General features: G+C 35.3%; 1 protein-coding gene across 1 annotated transcript in view; it reads left to right on the top strand.

The window, feature by feature from the left end:
- Nucleotides 1-7,587, top strand: part of LOC141388653 (adenosylhomocysteinase-like 2) — a 34,401-nt gene extending 26,814 nt beyond the window's left edge. Inside the window, exons 3-8 of the mRNA XM_073958749.1 lie at nt 3,267-3,677; nt 3,735-4,084; nt 4,148-4,300; nt 6,774-6,939; nt 7,011-7,257; nt 7,323-7,587. Coding sequence (XP_073814850.1) covers nt 3,267-3,677; nt 3,735-4,084; nt 4,148-4,300; nt 6,774-6,939; nt 7,011-7,257; nt 7,323-7,450 — 1,455 coding nt within the window. The 3' untranslated portion in view covers nt 7,451-7,587. The remainder of the gene's footprint in view (nt 1-3,266; nt 3,678-3,734; nt 4,085-4,147; nt 4,301-6,773; nt 6,940-7,010; nt 7,258-7,322) is intronic.
- The last annotated feature ends 9,689 nt before the right edge of the window (nt 7,588-17,276 follow it).

Genomic DNA, 17,276 nt, shown 5'->3' with positions numbered 1-17,276 from the left:
TTTCTATTTTTTCTTCGACTTCTACTTTATCTTGTGTCAAATTTTCATGCTGATATCTCTAAAACTCTAAAGACGAATTACAGCTCATTTACTACGAGTTTCGCATAATTCAACACGAAAGTTTTGTGAGTTTATGAAGCACTTCAAATCATGCTTGATCATACACAGAAATTTAACACTGATATCTGGTTATCTGGTTGCAAAATATGGTTCAAGTAGTTATTTTAGTTTTAGTGTAATAATCTTTTTAAGTTGGGAAGTCAAATTTCAATCGACAATTTAAAACGCGTTTTTCTCAAAACTTCATTTTTCGAGATATGTCACTCTTTGAGTAAATGAGCGATGTGTGCTGCAAAATATGAGTATGCGTGTCCGATGCTGTTTTAGTGAATTTTTGTGAAATTTGTTGCTACATGTTGCCGTTTTCCATTGTTGCTAAACATATTTCGAAGAAATTTTAGCAGGCAAAGCTGCAAATATTCGGTCCTTTTGCTAATATGACGTTAGCATTTTAAATCCTGCTGAAAGTACTTCGTATCCAATATAGAGTGAATATGCATCGAAATTCTAATACAATCTTTCTGTATATTCAAGTTTGAAAGGGGACTCTATTCCAATGAGCCAAATTTTTTAATTGAATTTTTGACTTTATTTTGCTTTTGTTGTATAATTCTTATATAAATCTGATTTGAATACAAGTGAATCACTAAGTTTACTCCCAACACTCGAAACATAACATAAAGAAACTTTAACACTTCATATCTTCCATACATACTTACAAAACCCCAAGAAGTTGAAAAATAAGCTAAAAAACATATCGCTCATTTATTCAAAGAGTGGCATAACTCAAAAAATGGGTTTTCTGAGTTAGCAATTTGAGGTGGAATTTGTTTTAAATTTCAACATACTTCATATTTTTTATTATTTATTATTATATTTTATTCCGCTGTCTGCAGGATTTGATCTTGCGAACTTCTGATTGGTAGCCGAACACACTACACACTAGGTCACACGTACAAATATTAAGGGCTGTTTAAACGTTTACATGTGCACTAGGGCTATGACTTTTTTACAACCTTGTATCCCTGTATGAAATTTTGATGAGTTTCTACATAAGATTACATAAAATCTTAATTATAAATTGATTCGATAAAAAAGCTTCTGCACAAAAAGCTTTTAAAGTTTTTATTTTTCAGAACTTTTGACAATTTTTTGAAGTTACTATAAGCAGATATTTCACTGAAAACAATGTATGGAGGCACACGACATAACCATAATGACATAACCGTTTGTTTCTCACTAATCATCGTTTTATAACATATATACCATTTAATATTATATATAACTTTATTTCATATATCATAAAAAAAATTTAAATGGATTGAAAATTATTTTAGTCATTAATAGGCAAAAGGCCATTCATTCATGCAACAAAAAATAATTTTTTGAGAAAAAAATTTGCTCATTTCATACAATTTTTTCAACAAAACAAAAATTTTATGTGATTTGTGCGGAACCTTTTTTATAATAAAATGGAATGAATGGCATTTTAGGCATTAATAGGACAAAGTTCATTCATTCTCACTACAGGAACTCATTTTTGAGAAAAAATTTCAAAAAGTAATGACTCTAATGTGCACCACCAAATGTTCTTTGTTTTGTTTAACAAAAAGTAACCGGTCGGCGGAGAGCGTTGAACACACAACCCTGTGATTGGTAGTCGGAAACACACGCTCTGTGCCACCGTACTCATAACTTAGTAAGGAGTAACATAAGTAGTTATTTTTGCTTACATTACTTTGTAATGGGTTACATAATGACTAACGGATCCGAATGGGATTTAAGGTATATTAAGGATTTTATCTAAATTTTTTACCAAACTCGCTGAAATTTGATATTTAAGATTCTTGATGGACTAGAAACTTCTCCACTAAAAATTGTCAAGATAGGTCCACGTTTTGGTATAGCCCCCATATAACGGTACCTGGCGATTTACGGTATTTTGAGGCTTTTAGTTCCATTTTTTGACCGAATTGACTGAGATTTTACATTTGACTTTCCCAATGACCAACAAGCTTCTCTACTAAAAATTGCCAAGATATGTCCACGTTTTGGTATAGCCCCCATATAACGGTATCTCTCGATTTAAAGTATTTTGAGGCTTTTAGCTACATGTTCTGACCGAATTAGCTGAAACTTGACATTTGAGGTTCCTAATGACCATAAGGCTTCTCTACTAAAAATTGCCAATATAGGTCTACGTTTTGGTATAACCCCCATATAACGGTACCGCCCGATTTCAAGTATTTTAACGTTTTTAGCTACATTGGCAGACCGAATTTAGGGTTCCCAGTGATCAAGAAACTTCTACAACAAAAATTATGGATATAAGTCAACGTTTTATTGTAGTCCACATATAACGGTACCGACCGACCGATCAGAGTATTTTATGGTGGAAGGTATAAAAAGTTCGGCCCGGCCGAACTTACCACTTTTTTACATGTTTTAATTTAAATCACACCCACCCCTATCAATTAAAAATAAATTTTGTTTAGTTTTGCTAAGAATTTATTTAACAATGAAATGAATGTGAAGTCAGTTTTTAGAAAGAATTTTCTTAAAATCTGATAAAGTATTTTTTTTTGCAATTGACAGTGAATAAATAACTGAGTGAATATTTCCAACAACAAAAAAGTAAAAACTAAATTTTAGTCAGCAGAGTGTCTGTAATCGATACAATGGAAAACATTTCACAGTTTTATAGTTAGATTTCTTAACTTTCGTGCCGCTAAATCAGTGGTTTCGACCAGTGTGCGATGTTTACATATGGTGCATGCGGATCTGACAACAGAACAGATCCATGGCCTGTGTTTCTTCTGTCTCCCGGCTCGATCGGAGCAGGCTTACCGAGATATATTGGCACTCCCATGAAATTTATCAACACAATCACCCAACCGTTGAGTTGACGGGCTCTGGTCAAAGATTCATTCCTCCGAGTCAATCGGGTGCATAGAATCATCCGCCGTAGGATTGATCACGCTCTTGTAAAAAGAATTGTTGTAGATGCCAAAAAATATGACATGCCAAATCACTTGCAATTAAGCATGCTTGAATGGCATAGAACATTTTGCTGGGGAGTACATTTTGTCACGATCAGAAATGAGCTTCTTTCCAATAATTGCCTAAGACCCCACCTATTTTAAGTCCCAATTCACAAACAGATTTGAAATCTACTAAAATATGCATATATTACTTTTTATTTACAGCAAGAATCTGTTCAACCCGAAGCCCTTAAGTTAGCCAGCCGTACAAGAAGGCGTTCATCAGCAGCATCCACATGTTCGTTTACTTCAACTTGCTTTACTGCCAGTTCTGATGAAGAAATTGTCATTTCTCCACGTGAAAAGAAACAACGCAATACCAAAGGATTTACTGATTTTTGTGTGAAAAACGTCCTTGGTCAGCATGCATTTGGACGGCGGGAAATTGAAATTGCCGAACAAGAAATGCCTGGCATTATGACACTAAGGAAGAGGGCACGTGAAGATAAACCCTTGAGAAATGCCAAAATTGTATGTTGCACACATATAAATGCTCAGACAGCGGTAATGGTTGAGGGACTTGTGGAGCTGGGGGCATCTGTGCGTTGGGCTTCATGCAATATTTATTCAACACAGGTAAATTGAAAGGAATAAATAAAATATCTTTAGAAAATTAAAATATGTTTTATTCAGAATGCCGTTGCTGCTGCCTTGGCTGAAGCTGGCATACCCGTATTTGCCTGGCGTGGTGAAACCGAAGAAGATTTCTGGTGGTGTTTAGATAAATGTGTTAATGCCGAAGGTTGGGTACCCAATTTGATTTTGGATGATGGTGGTGATGCTACCCACTTAATGTGGAAAAAATACCCGGAACTGTTTAAGGGTATTAAGGGAATTGTGGAAGAGAGTCTAACTGGGGTACATCGTCTCTATCATATGTCAAAGAATGGCAAATTAACGGTACCTGCCATAAATGTCAATGATTCGGTCACTAAAATGAAATTTGATAATTTCTATAGTGTACAGGATGCCATATTGGATAGGTAGGATGTTGATTTTTTTTTTAAATCCAATATTTTATTTATAATTTTCCTTTTGAATTCCAGTTTAAAACGTTCCACGGATATTATGTTTGGTGGTAAACAAGTTGTTGTCTGTGGTTATGGAGATGTGGGAAAAGGATGTGCCAAAAGTCTTAAGGCCCAAGGATGTATTGTTTATGTTACCGAAATTGACCCAATTTGTGCTCTCCAAGCCAGGTAAGAATTATTAACATGCAAGTGACTCAAATAACTGCCTTAGCGCTGATACACGCAAGTTTTTTATACCCTCTACCATGATGGGGAGGGTATAAATTAATTTGTCATTCCGTTTGTAACACTTCGAAATATTCGTCGGAGACCCTATAAAGTATATATACTCGTATTCTTGATCAGCATAAAATTCTAAGTCCATGTCCGTATGTCGGTCCGTCCATCTATAAGAGAAGATAGAGATAATTTAGTAAGGAAGTTTGGTATTGAAAATCGGCTATATCGGTCGTTTTAATATAGCCCCCATAGAACCGCACCTCCCGATATTCGTTATGTTTAAGGTTGTAACCTTACTAAAGCACCGAAATGACTGAAATTTGGTATTTAGTCTTCGTAAGGGGTAAAGAATTTTCAACCAGAAATTTGTCGGTATAGGCTTACGCTTCGGCCAGAAATTCGTCGGTATAGGGCCACGTCTTCATATGGCCCCCATAGAACCGTAACTTCCGATTTTCGTTATTTTAGAGGGTGTGACATCACCATCACATCAAAACTCCTGATATTTCCTATTTAGTCTTCGTTGGGGATTCAAAACTGCTCACATGAAATTTGTACTTATATGTTCACGTCTTCGCACAGCCCCCATTGAACGGTACCTTCCGATTTTCGGTATTTTAAAAGCTGTGACCACACAAAAGGAGCGAAATTGCTGACATTTGGTATTTGGTCTTCGATTTTTCTGTATTTTAAAGATTGTGACCTCATTATTCCACCGATATAACTGACATTTGATATTCAGTCTTCGTAAGGGAAATAGAACTTTCAACCAGAAGTTTGCCGGTATAGGGCCATGTTTTCACATCGCTCTCATAGAACCGTACCTTCCGATTTTCGTTAGATTAAAGATTGTGACCTAACTCACTTCCACCAGCGCACCGAAATAGCAGAAATTTGGTATTTGGTCTTCGACGTGGGCATACAGCTTTTAACATACAATTTATCGGTTTAGGTCCACGTCTTCATATAGCCCTCTTAGAACGGCGCCTCCTGATTTTCAGTAATTTGAAGGGTGTGTGCTCACGATTCCACCTACATGGCTGAAATTTGGTATTAAGTCTTTGTTACGGGTAAAGAGCATTCAACCAGAAATTTGTATTTGTTTCGGTTTGGTTCACGTCTCTATATAGCCCCCATAGAACGATACCTCCCGATTTTCGTTGTTTTGAAGGTTGTGACCTCACTATCGCATCGAAATGGCTGAAATTTGCTACTTGTTCTTCGTTGGGGGTATAAAACTGTTCACATAAAATTTGTCGGTATAGGTCCACGTCCTCATATAAGCCCCATAGAACCGTACCTACCGATTTTCGGTATTTTCAGGGTTGTGACTTCACTATCACACCGAAATTTCTGAAAATTGTTATTTAGTGTACGTTGGGTAAGGAACATTCAACCGTTTTATGTCCACGTCTTCATTATTTTGAAGGGTGTCGCCCCATGATTCCACCTAAATGTCTAAAATTTGGTACTTACCCAGCAAAAATTCGTATCCGTTAGTCATTATATAACCCATTACAAAGCAATGTTAATATACATAACTACTTATGTTATTCCTTACTAAGTTATGGGTACGGTGGCCCAGAGCGTGTGAGTCCGACTACAAATCAGAGGGTGGAGTATTCAACGCTCACCGCCGGGCGGGTGCTTTTTGTTAAATAAAACAAAGAACACTTGGTGGTGCACATGTAAGCGTATAAACAAATATTAATGTTCGTACGTGTGGCCTAGTTTTAGTGTGTTCGGCTACAAATCAGAAGTTCGCAAGATCAAATCCAGCAGACAGCGGAATAAAATATAATAAAAATATGAACTGGGTTGAAATTGAAAACAAATTCCACCTCAAATATAGTAAAAATGTTTCAACTTCTATTGGCCATAGAACAACTACTTATTCTAGTGGTCGTAGAATAAGTAGTTACTCAGTGAGACATGCCCTTGTTAAAATAATGGGTTAGTAGGGGGTTTTGTAAGTAGTTACCACTGCCAAAAAGTACTATAAAAACCCATTATTTTGGGAGGATTTTTTGCTGGGTAGTCCTCCTAAGGGTTAAAGAACTTTCGACCAGAAATTTTTCAGTATAGGTCCACGTCTCCGTATACATAGAACCATAGAACAGAACCTTCCGATTTTCGTATTAAAAAAAATATATATAAATATAAAGGGATTTTCAAGGAATAATCCTTAACGTGGAGGAAGAACTTAGTACTTTCATAAACGAAAGGAATTGACTTGTTTTTTGTTTCTTCAATAGAGTTCGTGGTGGAGGGTACAGAACCGGGTATACTTGTTAGGGTTTGATTTAATATCTTCACTTTCATTCAAACTTCTGAGTGGGATTTGAATTAAAAAAATATGAATCTCAATTTCTAAAAATCGTTTGTAGAAGTTTTAGTGATTTTATTTTTTCCCTTTTTTCAGTATGGATGGCCATCGCGTTGTCACTCTGAATGAAGTCATTCGTAATGTTGATATTGTTGTAACGGCTACCGGTAACAAGAATATTGTTACTCGTGAGCATATGGATCGTATGAAAAATGGTTGCATTGTTTGCAATATGGGTCATTCAAATTCTGAAATTGATGTGGTAAGTTGGTTAGATAAACACAATAAACCCTTATAACATTCGACTAAATGTACGTATTTTTTTATTTACAGAACAGCCTTCACACTCCCGAACTGACATGGGAACGTGTACGTTCTCAGGTTGATCACATTTTCTGGCCAGATGGCAGAATGATTATACTTTTGGCCGAGGGTAGATTGGTGAATATGTCATGTTCAACGGTACCCTCATTTGTAGTGTCCGTAACAGCTTCCACACAAGCTTTAGCATTGATTGAACTCTATAATGCCATACCGGGACGTTATAAGTCGGATGTCTATCTTTTGCCAAAGAAAATGGGTAAGTTCATTTTAGAACCATACATTTCCGGCACTAACTAATGTTTCTGATTTCTGAATTTCTAGATGAATATGTGGCCAGTTTGCATTTGCCCACATTTGATGCCCATCTAACCGAATTGACCGATGAACAAGCCAAATATTTGGGTCTAAACAAATCGGGACCATTTAAACCAAACTATTATCGATATTAGTTGTGATAAAAAACAAAATGCGTTGTACTTATTATATTTTAAATTAATTGATTATGTTTGTCAATATATTATTTTAGAAATTTTTGAACAGTATTGAAAAACTATAAAAATAAATTCCATTTTATGTTAATGCTTTATATATTTTGCGTTTGAATTGTACACCTGCACAGATACAACTGAATATATCCGACCTTTTTCAACATTCAGTGAGTATAATGTGCCGTTTCCACGGCAGTGTTCGAAAAAACACTATGGTACCGTATCATAGTGTTCTATACCGTACCACTGATGGATAGGTACACTACGATAACGTACCGCTACGTAACACAAACACCGGAGCACTCAAAATCGTAGTGCTCCGACTGCGGACCACTAAAAATTGTAATATCGGAAATATCATTTAGGGGACTAATATTCCCTGGGAATGGGCAATCAGAACATGACATTTCCATTGGAAATATCGAATTTTTTTGCATAAACGTACTCAGTACAGCTTTACGTACAACCATAATTTACGTAGTTTACATAATTAGTTTCCTTTCACAATTTTAGGTGAAAGGGTACCACCTATGGGGCTATTTCAAAGTGTCGAGATATCTATTAAATTTTTGGTGGAAAAGTTTTATATCTGCAGGGAACCTCTAAAGTCAAATTACGGGTAGTTCCGTCAAATAATGTACCTAAGACCCTCAAAATACAGAAAATCGGGAGGTACCGTTATATGGGAGCTATACCAAAACATGGACCTATGTTGACGATTTTAGTGAAGAAGGTTCGTGACCACTGAAAATTAAAATGTCAAATTACAACTATTTCAATATTTGGTGGAGAAGTTTCGTTGGCACTGAGAACCTCAAATGTGAAATTACAGCTATGTAGTTCGGTTAAAAGTTGTAGCTAAAATACTCAAAATACCGAAAATCGGGAAGGTTTCGTTATATGGGGGCTATACCAAAACATGGACCTATATTGAGGATTTTTGGTGGAAAAGTTTCATGGCTTCTGAGAACCTCAAATGTTAAATTACAGCTAGTATGGTTAAAAATTGTAGCTAAAATTCTCAAAATACCGAAAATTGGGAGGTACCGTTATATATGTGCTATACCAAAAAACATAGACCTATGTTGGTGATTTTTGGTGGAGAAGTTTCGTGGCTACTGAGAACCTCAAATGTCCAGTTACAGCTAGTTCGGTTAAAAATTGTAGCTAAAATTCTCAAAATATCGGGAGGTACCGTTATATGGGGGCTATACCAAAACATGGACTATGTTGACGATTTTGGTGGAGAAGTTTACAGACTACTGAGAACCTCAAATGTTAAATTACAGCTAGTACGGTTAAAAATTGTAGCTAAAATTCTCAAAATACCGAAAATTGGGAGGTACCGTTATATATGTGCTATACCAAAACATAGACCTATGTTGATGATTTTTGGTGGAGAAGTTTCGTGGCTACTGAGAACCTCAAATGTCCAGTTACAGCTAGTTCGGTTAAAAACTGTAGCTAAAATTCTCAAAATATCGGGAGGTACCGTTATATGGGGGCTATACCAAAACATGGACCTATATTGACGATTTTTGGTGGAGAAGTTTCGTGGCTACTGAGAACCTCAAATATCGAATTACAGCTATTTCAGTTAAAAATTGTAGCTAAAAGCCTCAAAATACCGAAAATAGGGAGATACCGTTATATGGGGGTTATACAAAACCATGGACCTATACCCATAATTTCTTGAATATAAGTTTATTGATCACTAGGAAACCTAAATGTAAAATTATAGCTAATTCGGTTTGAAAATGTGCCTATAAACGTCAAAATACCTGAAATCGGGTGGTACCGTTATATGGGGGCTATAGCAAAATGTGGACCGAAATAGCCCATCATCCAACTTGACTTGCCCAAAATTTCGGCGTCCTCTCTCCATTTTTGTGGATGCTAGAGTGATTACCACAGACGGACGGACATGTATAGATCGACTCCGAATGTCACCCTGATCAAGAATATGTACTGTATAAGGTCACAAATTATTATTTCAATCTGTTACATGGAAAAACAAACTTAATATACCCTCCATACTACGGTGGAGGGTATAAAAATTGGAACTCCGTTTCCATTTGATCCAAACATTTTGAACATACATATAAAATTTTATGGCGATCGTTTAACGTTAAACATCTTTACCAGTTTATTGTTGTGCCAAAAAAACAATTTCTACTAAAAATTATGACGATCGGTTAACAATAATCCGTGCCCCTAACCGATCTTTATTTCTATAGTACTTTGTATGGGGGCCAAAGGCGAATTTTCAGAAAATCGCTCTACAGGCCATAATTATTTTCCAATCGAAGAAATACTTTACCACTTCATTGTTGTTGTTAAAAAAGCAATCCTACAAAAATTTATAAATATGGGCTTAGGTATATGGCCCAAATTAACTATAAATACAAAATCTGGCCCGATTTTCATGCATTTTGTAGGACTCGTTTTTTAGCCACAACAATGAACTGTTAATTTTTTCATCGATTGGAAAATAATAGCCCGGTCAGAGGGCGGGGGATATCGTTAACCAATCGTCAAAATTTTTTGTATTAATCATTTTTTAGATACAACAATGAACTGGTAAAGTTTTTATCGATTGGATCAAAATTGGGACCTTTACAGAATTTTCGTGAAAATGCACGCTTGACTCCATACAAATATAAACAAATATCACTAGGTTAACGTAAACGGGTTAACTGATCACCATAAAATTTCGTGTAGTTTTTTGGAACAAATGCCAAAAATTAGGGGGTAGGAGTTCCAAAACAATTTTATGTTTTTGGGTTGGTACAACCTTCAAAATATGTAAAATCTGGAGGTACCTTCATATTGGGAATATACCAAAATATGAACCTATTTTGATCATTTTCTGCGTGGAGATTTTATATCAATTGAGAATCTGAAATACACAGTTACAAAGTTGACTAATGCTATAGAAGACTTCACATTGAGCGGTATCGTAGTGCCTTTTAATCTGAGAACCCGCAATAGTCTTCTATGGAGGATATATTAAAACGTGCATCTGTACCATGTATACGGTTCTATAGGGCCTATATGAAAACGTGGACCTACATTTACCCACAACACTCTGTAGGAATGTTGCATAACCCCAACGAAGACTATATACCGAATTTTACACATTGTAAAAATACCAACAATCGGGTAGTACAGTTCTATGGGGGCTATATTAAAACGTAAACATAAACTAACTAATTACTGGAGGAAAGTTTTTTTTAATTTCAAAGAAGACTTAATACCAACTTTCAGTCATTTCGGTGAGATAATCCGAAGGTACCGTTCTATGGCGGCTATATAAAGACATGGACCTTTACCAACAAACGAAGACTAAGTACAAATTTCAGCCATTTCGATTGAATATTTAGGCCACAACCATTAAAATACCGCAAATGCGGAGACACCCTGCTATGGGGCGATATGAAAACGTTGACCTATACTGACAATTCTCTCCTGGAATGTTTTATACCCCATCGATGACTAAATACCAAATTTCGGTTTTAATTGTTGAAAGCTTTAATATACCGAAAATCGGGAGGAACCTTTCATGGGGACTATATCAACACGTTGGCCTATGCTGAAAAATTCTAGAGGAAAGTTTTATAGACCCAAATGCCTAAATAACAAGTTTCAGTAATTTTGGTGATATAATTTTGATGAAAACTTCAAGATACCGAAAATAAGGAGGGACCGTTCTACGGGTGCCTTATCAAAACGTTGACCGATATTGGCTTTATTCAATACTTAACATCCTATGAGTATAGAAACTTCTCTATTAAATTATAAAGCACCATCTTAAATATTGCGAGCTGCTTCTTGAATTCAACAGAAAAACGGACGGATGGACTTGGTTATATCGACTTAGGAGTTTATGCTTTTCAAGAATATATACATTTTATAGGGCCTCTGACGAATATCTCGATGTGTTACAAACGGAATGACAAATTTAATTATATTCTCCAAAGTCGCCTGTATATGAAAAATTAACTACCAATCTTTCCTCTGATGAAAATTACAATAATATATGTGCTTGGTAACGGATATAATGAGTTTTGTGAAGAGAACCACATCTTCCTCCCATGCTACACATTGTCTCTATCATGACAGACAAATTCCCAGTTCTTACAAATTGCGTGGAACCCTATCATATTACCTGTTCAGCTCAATGATATGTAGACAGCGGAATTTTATGCAACGCCTATTTTTGTAAAATTTGCATATTTTTGGCTTCTTATTAAATTCTAATCGAAATAAATCACATATGCAAAAATATGCGAAATGTATAAGTTATGCGTATGCAAATATTATTTTTGCATATGGAAAATTTCTGTATTTCACATATTTTCGTATGCTACATATATTTCAATAGTATCTTCTAAAATGTTTATGTGTACATTTTTCTGGTTGAAATTCACTTCAGACAAGTCAATAAAATAGAGAAATCTGTAACCAGAGCCACAATTTTCAAAATGTCGAAAATGGGGAGCTTTCGTTGTATGGGAGCTATATGAACGCCTAGGCCTATACCGACAAATTTCAGATGGAAAGTTCAATACCCCCAATGAAGACTTAATACCAAATTTTAGCCAATTTGGAGGGATATTGAGACCATAACCTTCAAAGTACAGAAAATCGGTAGGTTCTGGTTATGGAAGCTATATGAAGACGTGTGCATATAACGACAAATTTCAGGTGGAAAGTTTTTTTACCTCCAACGAAGACTGAATACAAAACGTCAGCCATTTCAGTTTGATATTGAGGCCACAACCTTCAAAATACCGGATATCGGGAGGTACGGTTCTATGGGAGCTATAAGAAGACCTGGACCAGATTAAATGTCCGTTCTAAAATTACTTATTGGTGCCACCATGGTAACATTTTTTGCACACCCGCCTTGTACGCTGAAGGTCGGGCGTTCGATTCCCGGCCGGCGAACATCAAATTTCCAACGATGGCAAAATACCCCACAGTAAAGTTGGCGACATTTTCTGAGTATTCCAACCATGTACAACTTCTCTACAGGTGGTGTTTTAAGACATGCCTTTCGGACTCGGCGATAAACAGTAGGCCCCATACTATTGCTGTTATATGAATCGTGGTGCACGCCCTGTCCCTTCTGTGATGTTTGTGGAACAATTATTATATTGTTATTTAAACTTGATGTGATAAAGTTGCAGACTCCAAAAATTTATTTTTTACAATGAGCTTATTTGTCCAAAAGAAACTTTGATTTGCTGAAAGCTAACTCGCAGGGTAGTGGTGTAGGGTATCGTATTATCGGCCCAGTCCGACTATAGCCTTTGCTTACTTGTTTTTTTATATATCTGCTTATAGTGACTTCAAAAGTTTGTCAAAAAGCTCATATATGTAGACAAATTTTTAAACAACTTTGCGCGTGAGCTTGTTTTTAACGAATCACCTTATAGTTAAGATTTTATCCAATATAAGGTAAAACCTCATCAATATGTGATATGGGTATACGAGATTGTAAGCAAGTCATAACCTTAATATACAGGGCAATCATGAATAAAAATTCCCTTTTCCCAATTTCACAATTTTTTATTTCCATATTAATGTCCAATAAGGGAATTTTTTGACTATTCGGCGAGAATATTCCATAATTAAGTGATTATAGTAAATTTAAACGTTTTCACACATTTTCGTGCGGAAAATACCGAGGGAAATATCCATGATTGCCTTAATACATATATTCCTCGGTGCAATTATTTTTCAATCAGAAATGTACATTTATGGGTTACCTTGTATTTTATGCTAGGAACAGAACCAAGCCGAACGTGGTTTGAGTCTTTGCTTACATTACTATATTAATTCAGTTAAATAATCTGAGTTATGACATCACATGTAGAGGGCGCCCTATATATTTAAAAAATGAGAAGTCAATCTATATTGAAACAAAAAACGTTTACTATTAGCGGAATTCGGGTATGATTCGCCAGTCTTAAAAACTAATTAGAAACTGTCGAAGAGAAAATTGTTTATTAAAGATCTATTACTTTAGTGACCTTTTTCCGATTTTTTTTTTGATCTTCCGAAGCTTTTCTGTTAATCTTTTCTGTCGTTTGCTCCACCAAAGAGACACAAAATTGTCTAGACATTAAAATGTCTTCACATTAATGAATTCATCAGGGATGATAAAGTGGTAGCAATAGCTGCTGTTCCCAATTCTTTAAAATTTGTTTTGTGAAATATACAAACCACGTATTGTCCGATTCGCATAAAAATTGGGGAATATAGTTTTTTGACCAAAGACAAATCTCTTGCTATTGTTCCCCAAAATAAAATTCAGTCAAAATATGCAAAGTTTATTTGCGACTTATAAAAATACGGTCAAAAATAAGAATTAACTACTTGTTGGAGGTGACAATAAATGTATTGCAAAAATGACCAAATCTACGGTTTTTTGGAGAATTGCCAAAGATATGTTCCTTGATGTGTTGTCTATCCACTTTGGACATTCATTGGAGTAGTATTGAGCTTAGTTAAACCAAAATTTAAGGTTCGGCATGTTACACTCTAAGGGTGCTTGATCTTTCGTTGGACGACTTTTTTCGAGTTTTTGCTTAAACTGGACCCAACAAATTTATAAGGGTTGATATCAGAAGTTTGGTCCCAGGTATTTATCAGTTTAGTTTTGTTATATATATTATGTTGTGATCTGGCCTTTTTGGACCCGTTTTACCGACTTTCAGAATAATGACTATTAAATATTTAATACATCAATATCATCAGTGGGGATGTCTTCCCAATTATTATTATGTCCGTGAACCCGATTTTGCATACTTTTTTGCTTGGTAAAAAATATAGTACCCAAAAATTCGGTATTCCAGCTTTTCTAGAAGGTGTATAATTTCCATATTTGATAGGTTTTATTAGATAGCAGAGTATAATATCTATTCATTTATTAAAAATGAAGTGATTCCAATAATATTGGGAGAGGAAATTAAGCTCTGTTGTAGATCTTTCAAAATAATATACTGCGGGTCTATTTTCCCCTATAGTGTCCAGAGGGATTTCGATGTTTTCAAAGCCAAAATCGGACTGTTTTGCATTGGTCCATTATCCGACAATACATGTTGAGTAAAATGTTCATTCTTTGCACACTTGTCTGCGGCCGATTCGTCATAGTTTATTGTCAATATGGTTTCATACGTTTTTTACCTGTCTGAAGACCCTTCACGGCGACTTTTATTATCACTGAACTTTATCACATTCAATACTGTTAGCCCATTATTAGCCGCAAAAGTCATAAAAATGCATAATGACTACAAAAATTTTCAAAAATGATTAGTTTTATAGTACTGCTTTTCCCTATGCAATACATTTATTGTCACCTCAAAGTAGTAGGTAATTCTTATTTTAGTCCGTATTTGTTATAAATTTGTATGTATATTTCGACGGAATATTGTTTTGAGCACCAACAGCAAGAGTGTGAACCAAAAACCGTATAGTTTTTACATAATTTGTTGCCATAAGCGAACAACCAATATGGAATTTTTTACAATTTTGCTATTTGCAATACATTTGTTGTCAAACTGTACATACCAATTCTGGGGCCTCTGCAACTAATTTCATTAATTATGATTTTAATCTTCACGACAGATGCAAATTACCACAGATTTGGTCATGGTATTGCAATGTCGGATTAATAGTTCATTGAAACGTATAACATTTCTCATAACTGCTAAACCTAAATAACGACGGGACGTACACAAATATTTGCCCTATGACATACCTTAATTGGTCCATATGACCAAAACAGGCTGCCAATGAAAGCAATGAAGACAACTTTAACCTGTTGTGTGTCATAGGCAAATGCCGCCTTGGACCCTAAACACACAATTTCAACAGTAAAGCACAGAGGAGACACTGTTATGGTATGGCATTGTATGAGTGCTTCCGGTGTAGGAAATCGTGTCTTTATCGAAGGAATTAAGGATTAGATGTATTATTTAAACATTCTGAAAGGATAATTTGAAATTTAGGCGCTGAAAAAATGGGATTTGGGACAACATTCCAATTTTATCAATATATGACACCGAGCACAAATCACATATTTTTCCAAAATGGATGCTATGTATGTAACTGTCCAAAAGTGATTCAAACACCTCCCCGATCCCCGGATTTGAATCCTATAGATAATTTATGGAGCATATTGGAGACAGATATAAAAAATCATAACATCTAAAGTATAGGAACCCTGAAATATGCCTTGCAAGAAGAATGGGGAAAAATTCCGATATCTTGCCCCGAAAACTTAGTTAAATTTTTGCCAAAAAGGCTAAACGCTGTAAAGGATAACAAAGGATATCATACCAAGTGCTAAACTCCTAAGAAATCCCTTTGATTTCCTAAAACTTTTAGAGTGGATACTTTTCACTGTGAGGTAGAAATCGATGTTGTTTAACAATTTTTATTTTTTTATCTAAACTTACCTGTATTTTGTTAATTTTATTTTATAATATTTAAGTTAAGACACTAATGTAATATAATTGTTCCACAAACATCCCATAAGGGACTTCTCTCATATCAATGAGTGCACCCCGATTCATATTGGCTCAATGATATGGGACCTACAGTTTATCGCCGAGTCCGAACGGCGTGTCTAAGACACCACTTTTGTAGAGAAGTTTTACATGGCTGAAATACTCAGGAAATGTCGCCAACATTTCTGAGGGGTATTTTGCCACCGTTGAAAAGTGTTTTGATGTTGCCTGGCCGGGGAATCGAACCCACGACCTTATGTGTGCAAGGCGGGTGTGCATACCATTGCACCACGGTGGCACCCACCGTAACAATATAATATATACAGTGAGTGTCAAAAATATTCGGTTTTAAATTTCACCAATAATAACACCTCAGTATTTTAGAAGCCCATACCCAATATTCAAAAAACCAAATACATAAACAATGTTGGTCCTGTGGCAATTAAAAAATGTATGTAACATGGATCCATGGCAACCCTATAAGCGAGAATAACAAAGAAGAAGTTGTTAACCCTGTTTTCTATGCGTCAAAAATATTCGGTTTTTGTAACTTTTGTTAAATATTTTGGCAAAAAACCGGTCAATATCGAACTTTTTCTGCAATATTAGCATAATTTTCAATAATTGCGAAAAGAATCTTTGTTCCTGTGTGCAAAAATATCATATTTCATAGCAAATTATCAAAATTTAGGGCTAAGGAAAAACGCTATCCTAGAAAAGAGAAAACTGTTTATATTTTATTATAAAAAGGGCAGAAACAAAGGGAATGTTTGCTCATTTTTGAATAGTAAGTCGAATATAGGTGAAATAATTTGCAAAAGTCACGAAAATACAGAAATAATCGATTTCGTGAAACACATAAGCCAGCCAAACCAAGGACTGGGAGGAAAGGTAGAGGAATCCCGTGGAAAATTATGGCTAAACCACTCATAATTTTCTTGAAATTGATCACCGAGCCCTAAATGACTTTCAGAAGATAGAAAATATGCACTTACTTTCCAAAAAAATCGTAAGGATAAAGCCTTTCATGTAGAAAAATAGGTAAAAATGGGTTGAAGCCAATTTTTTATGCTCCCTTCCGATTTCTGGCTTAACCTTACATTTAATAGACATATGTATGCCCAAAGAAAGACTCAAAGAATACTTCATGGACAATATGATACTAGTGTATCATTTTTTGATATATCCACATAAAAATGGTGCTGACATCACCAGATAATATTCAAAACTCTTAATAGTCCGGTCAAAATAGACATGCGTATAAGGGG

The sequence above is a fragment of the Musca autumnalis genome, unplaced genomic scaffold (genome assembly GCF_047663935.1).
Source record: "Musca autumnalis isolate F117 unplaced genomic scaffold, ASM4766393v1 scaffold_1, whole genome shotgun sequence".
NCBI classification, from domain to species: Eukaryota; Metazoa; Arthropoda; class Insecta; order Diptera; family Muscidae; genus Musca; species Musca autumnalis.
Note: the sequence above shows the minus strand (reverse complement) of the source record. Positions and strands in the feature narration are given on the sequence as shown.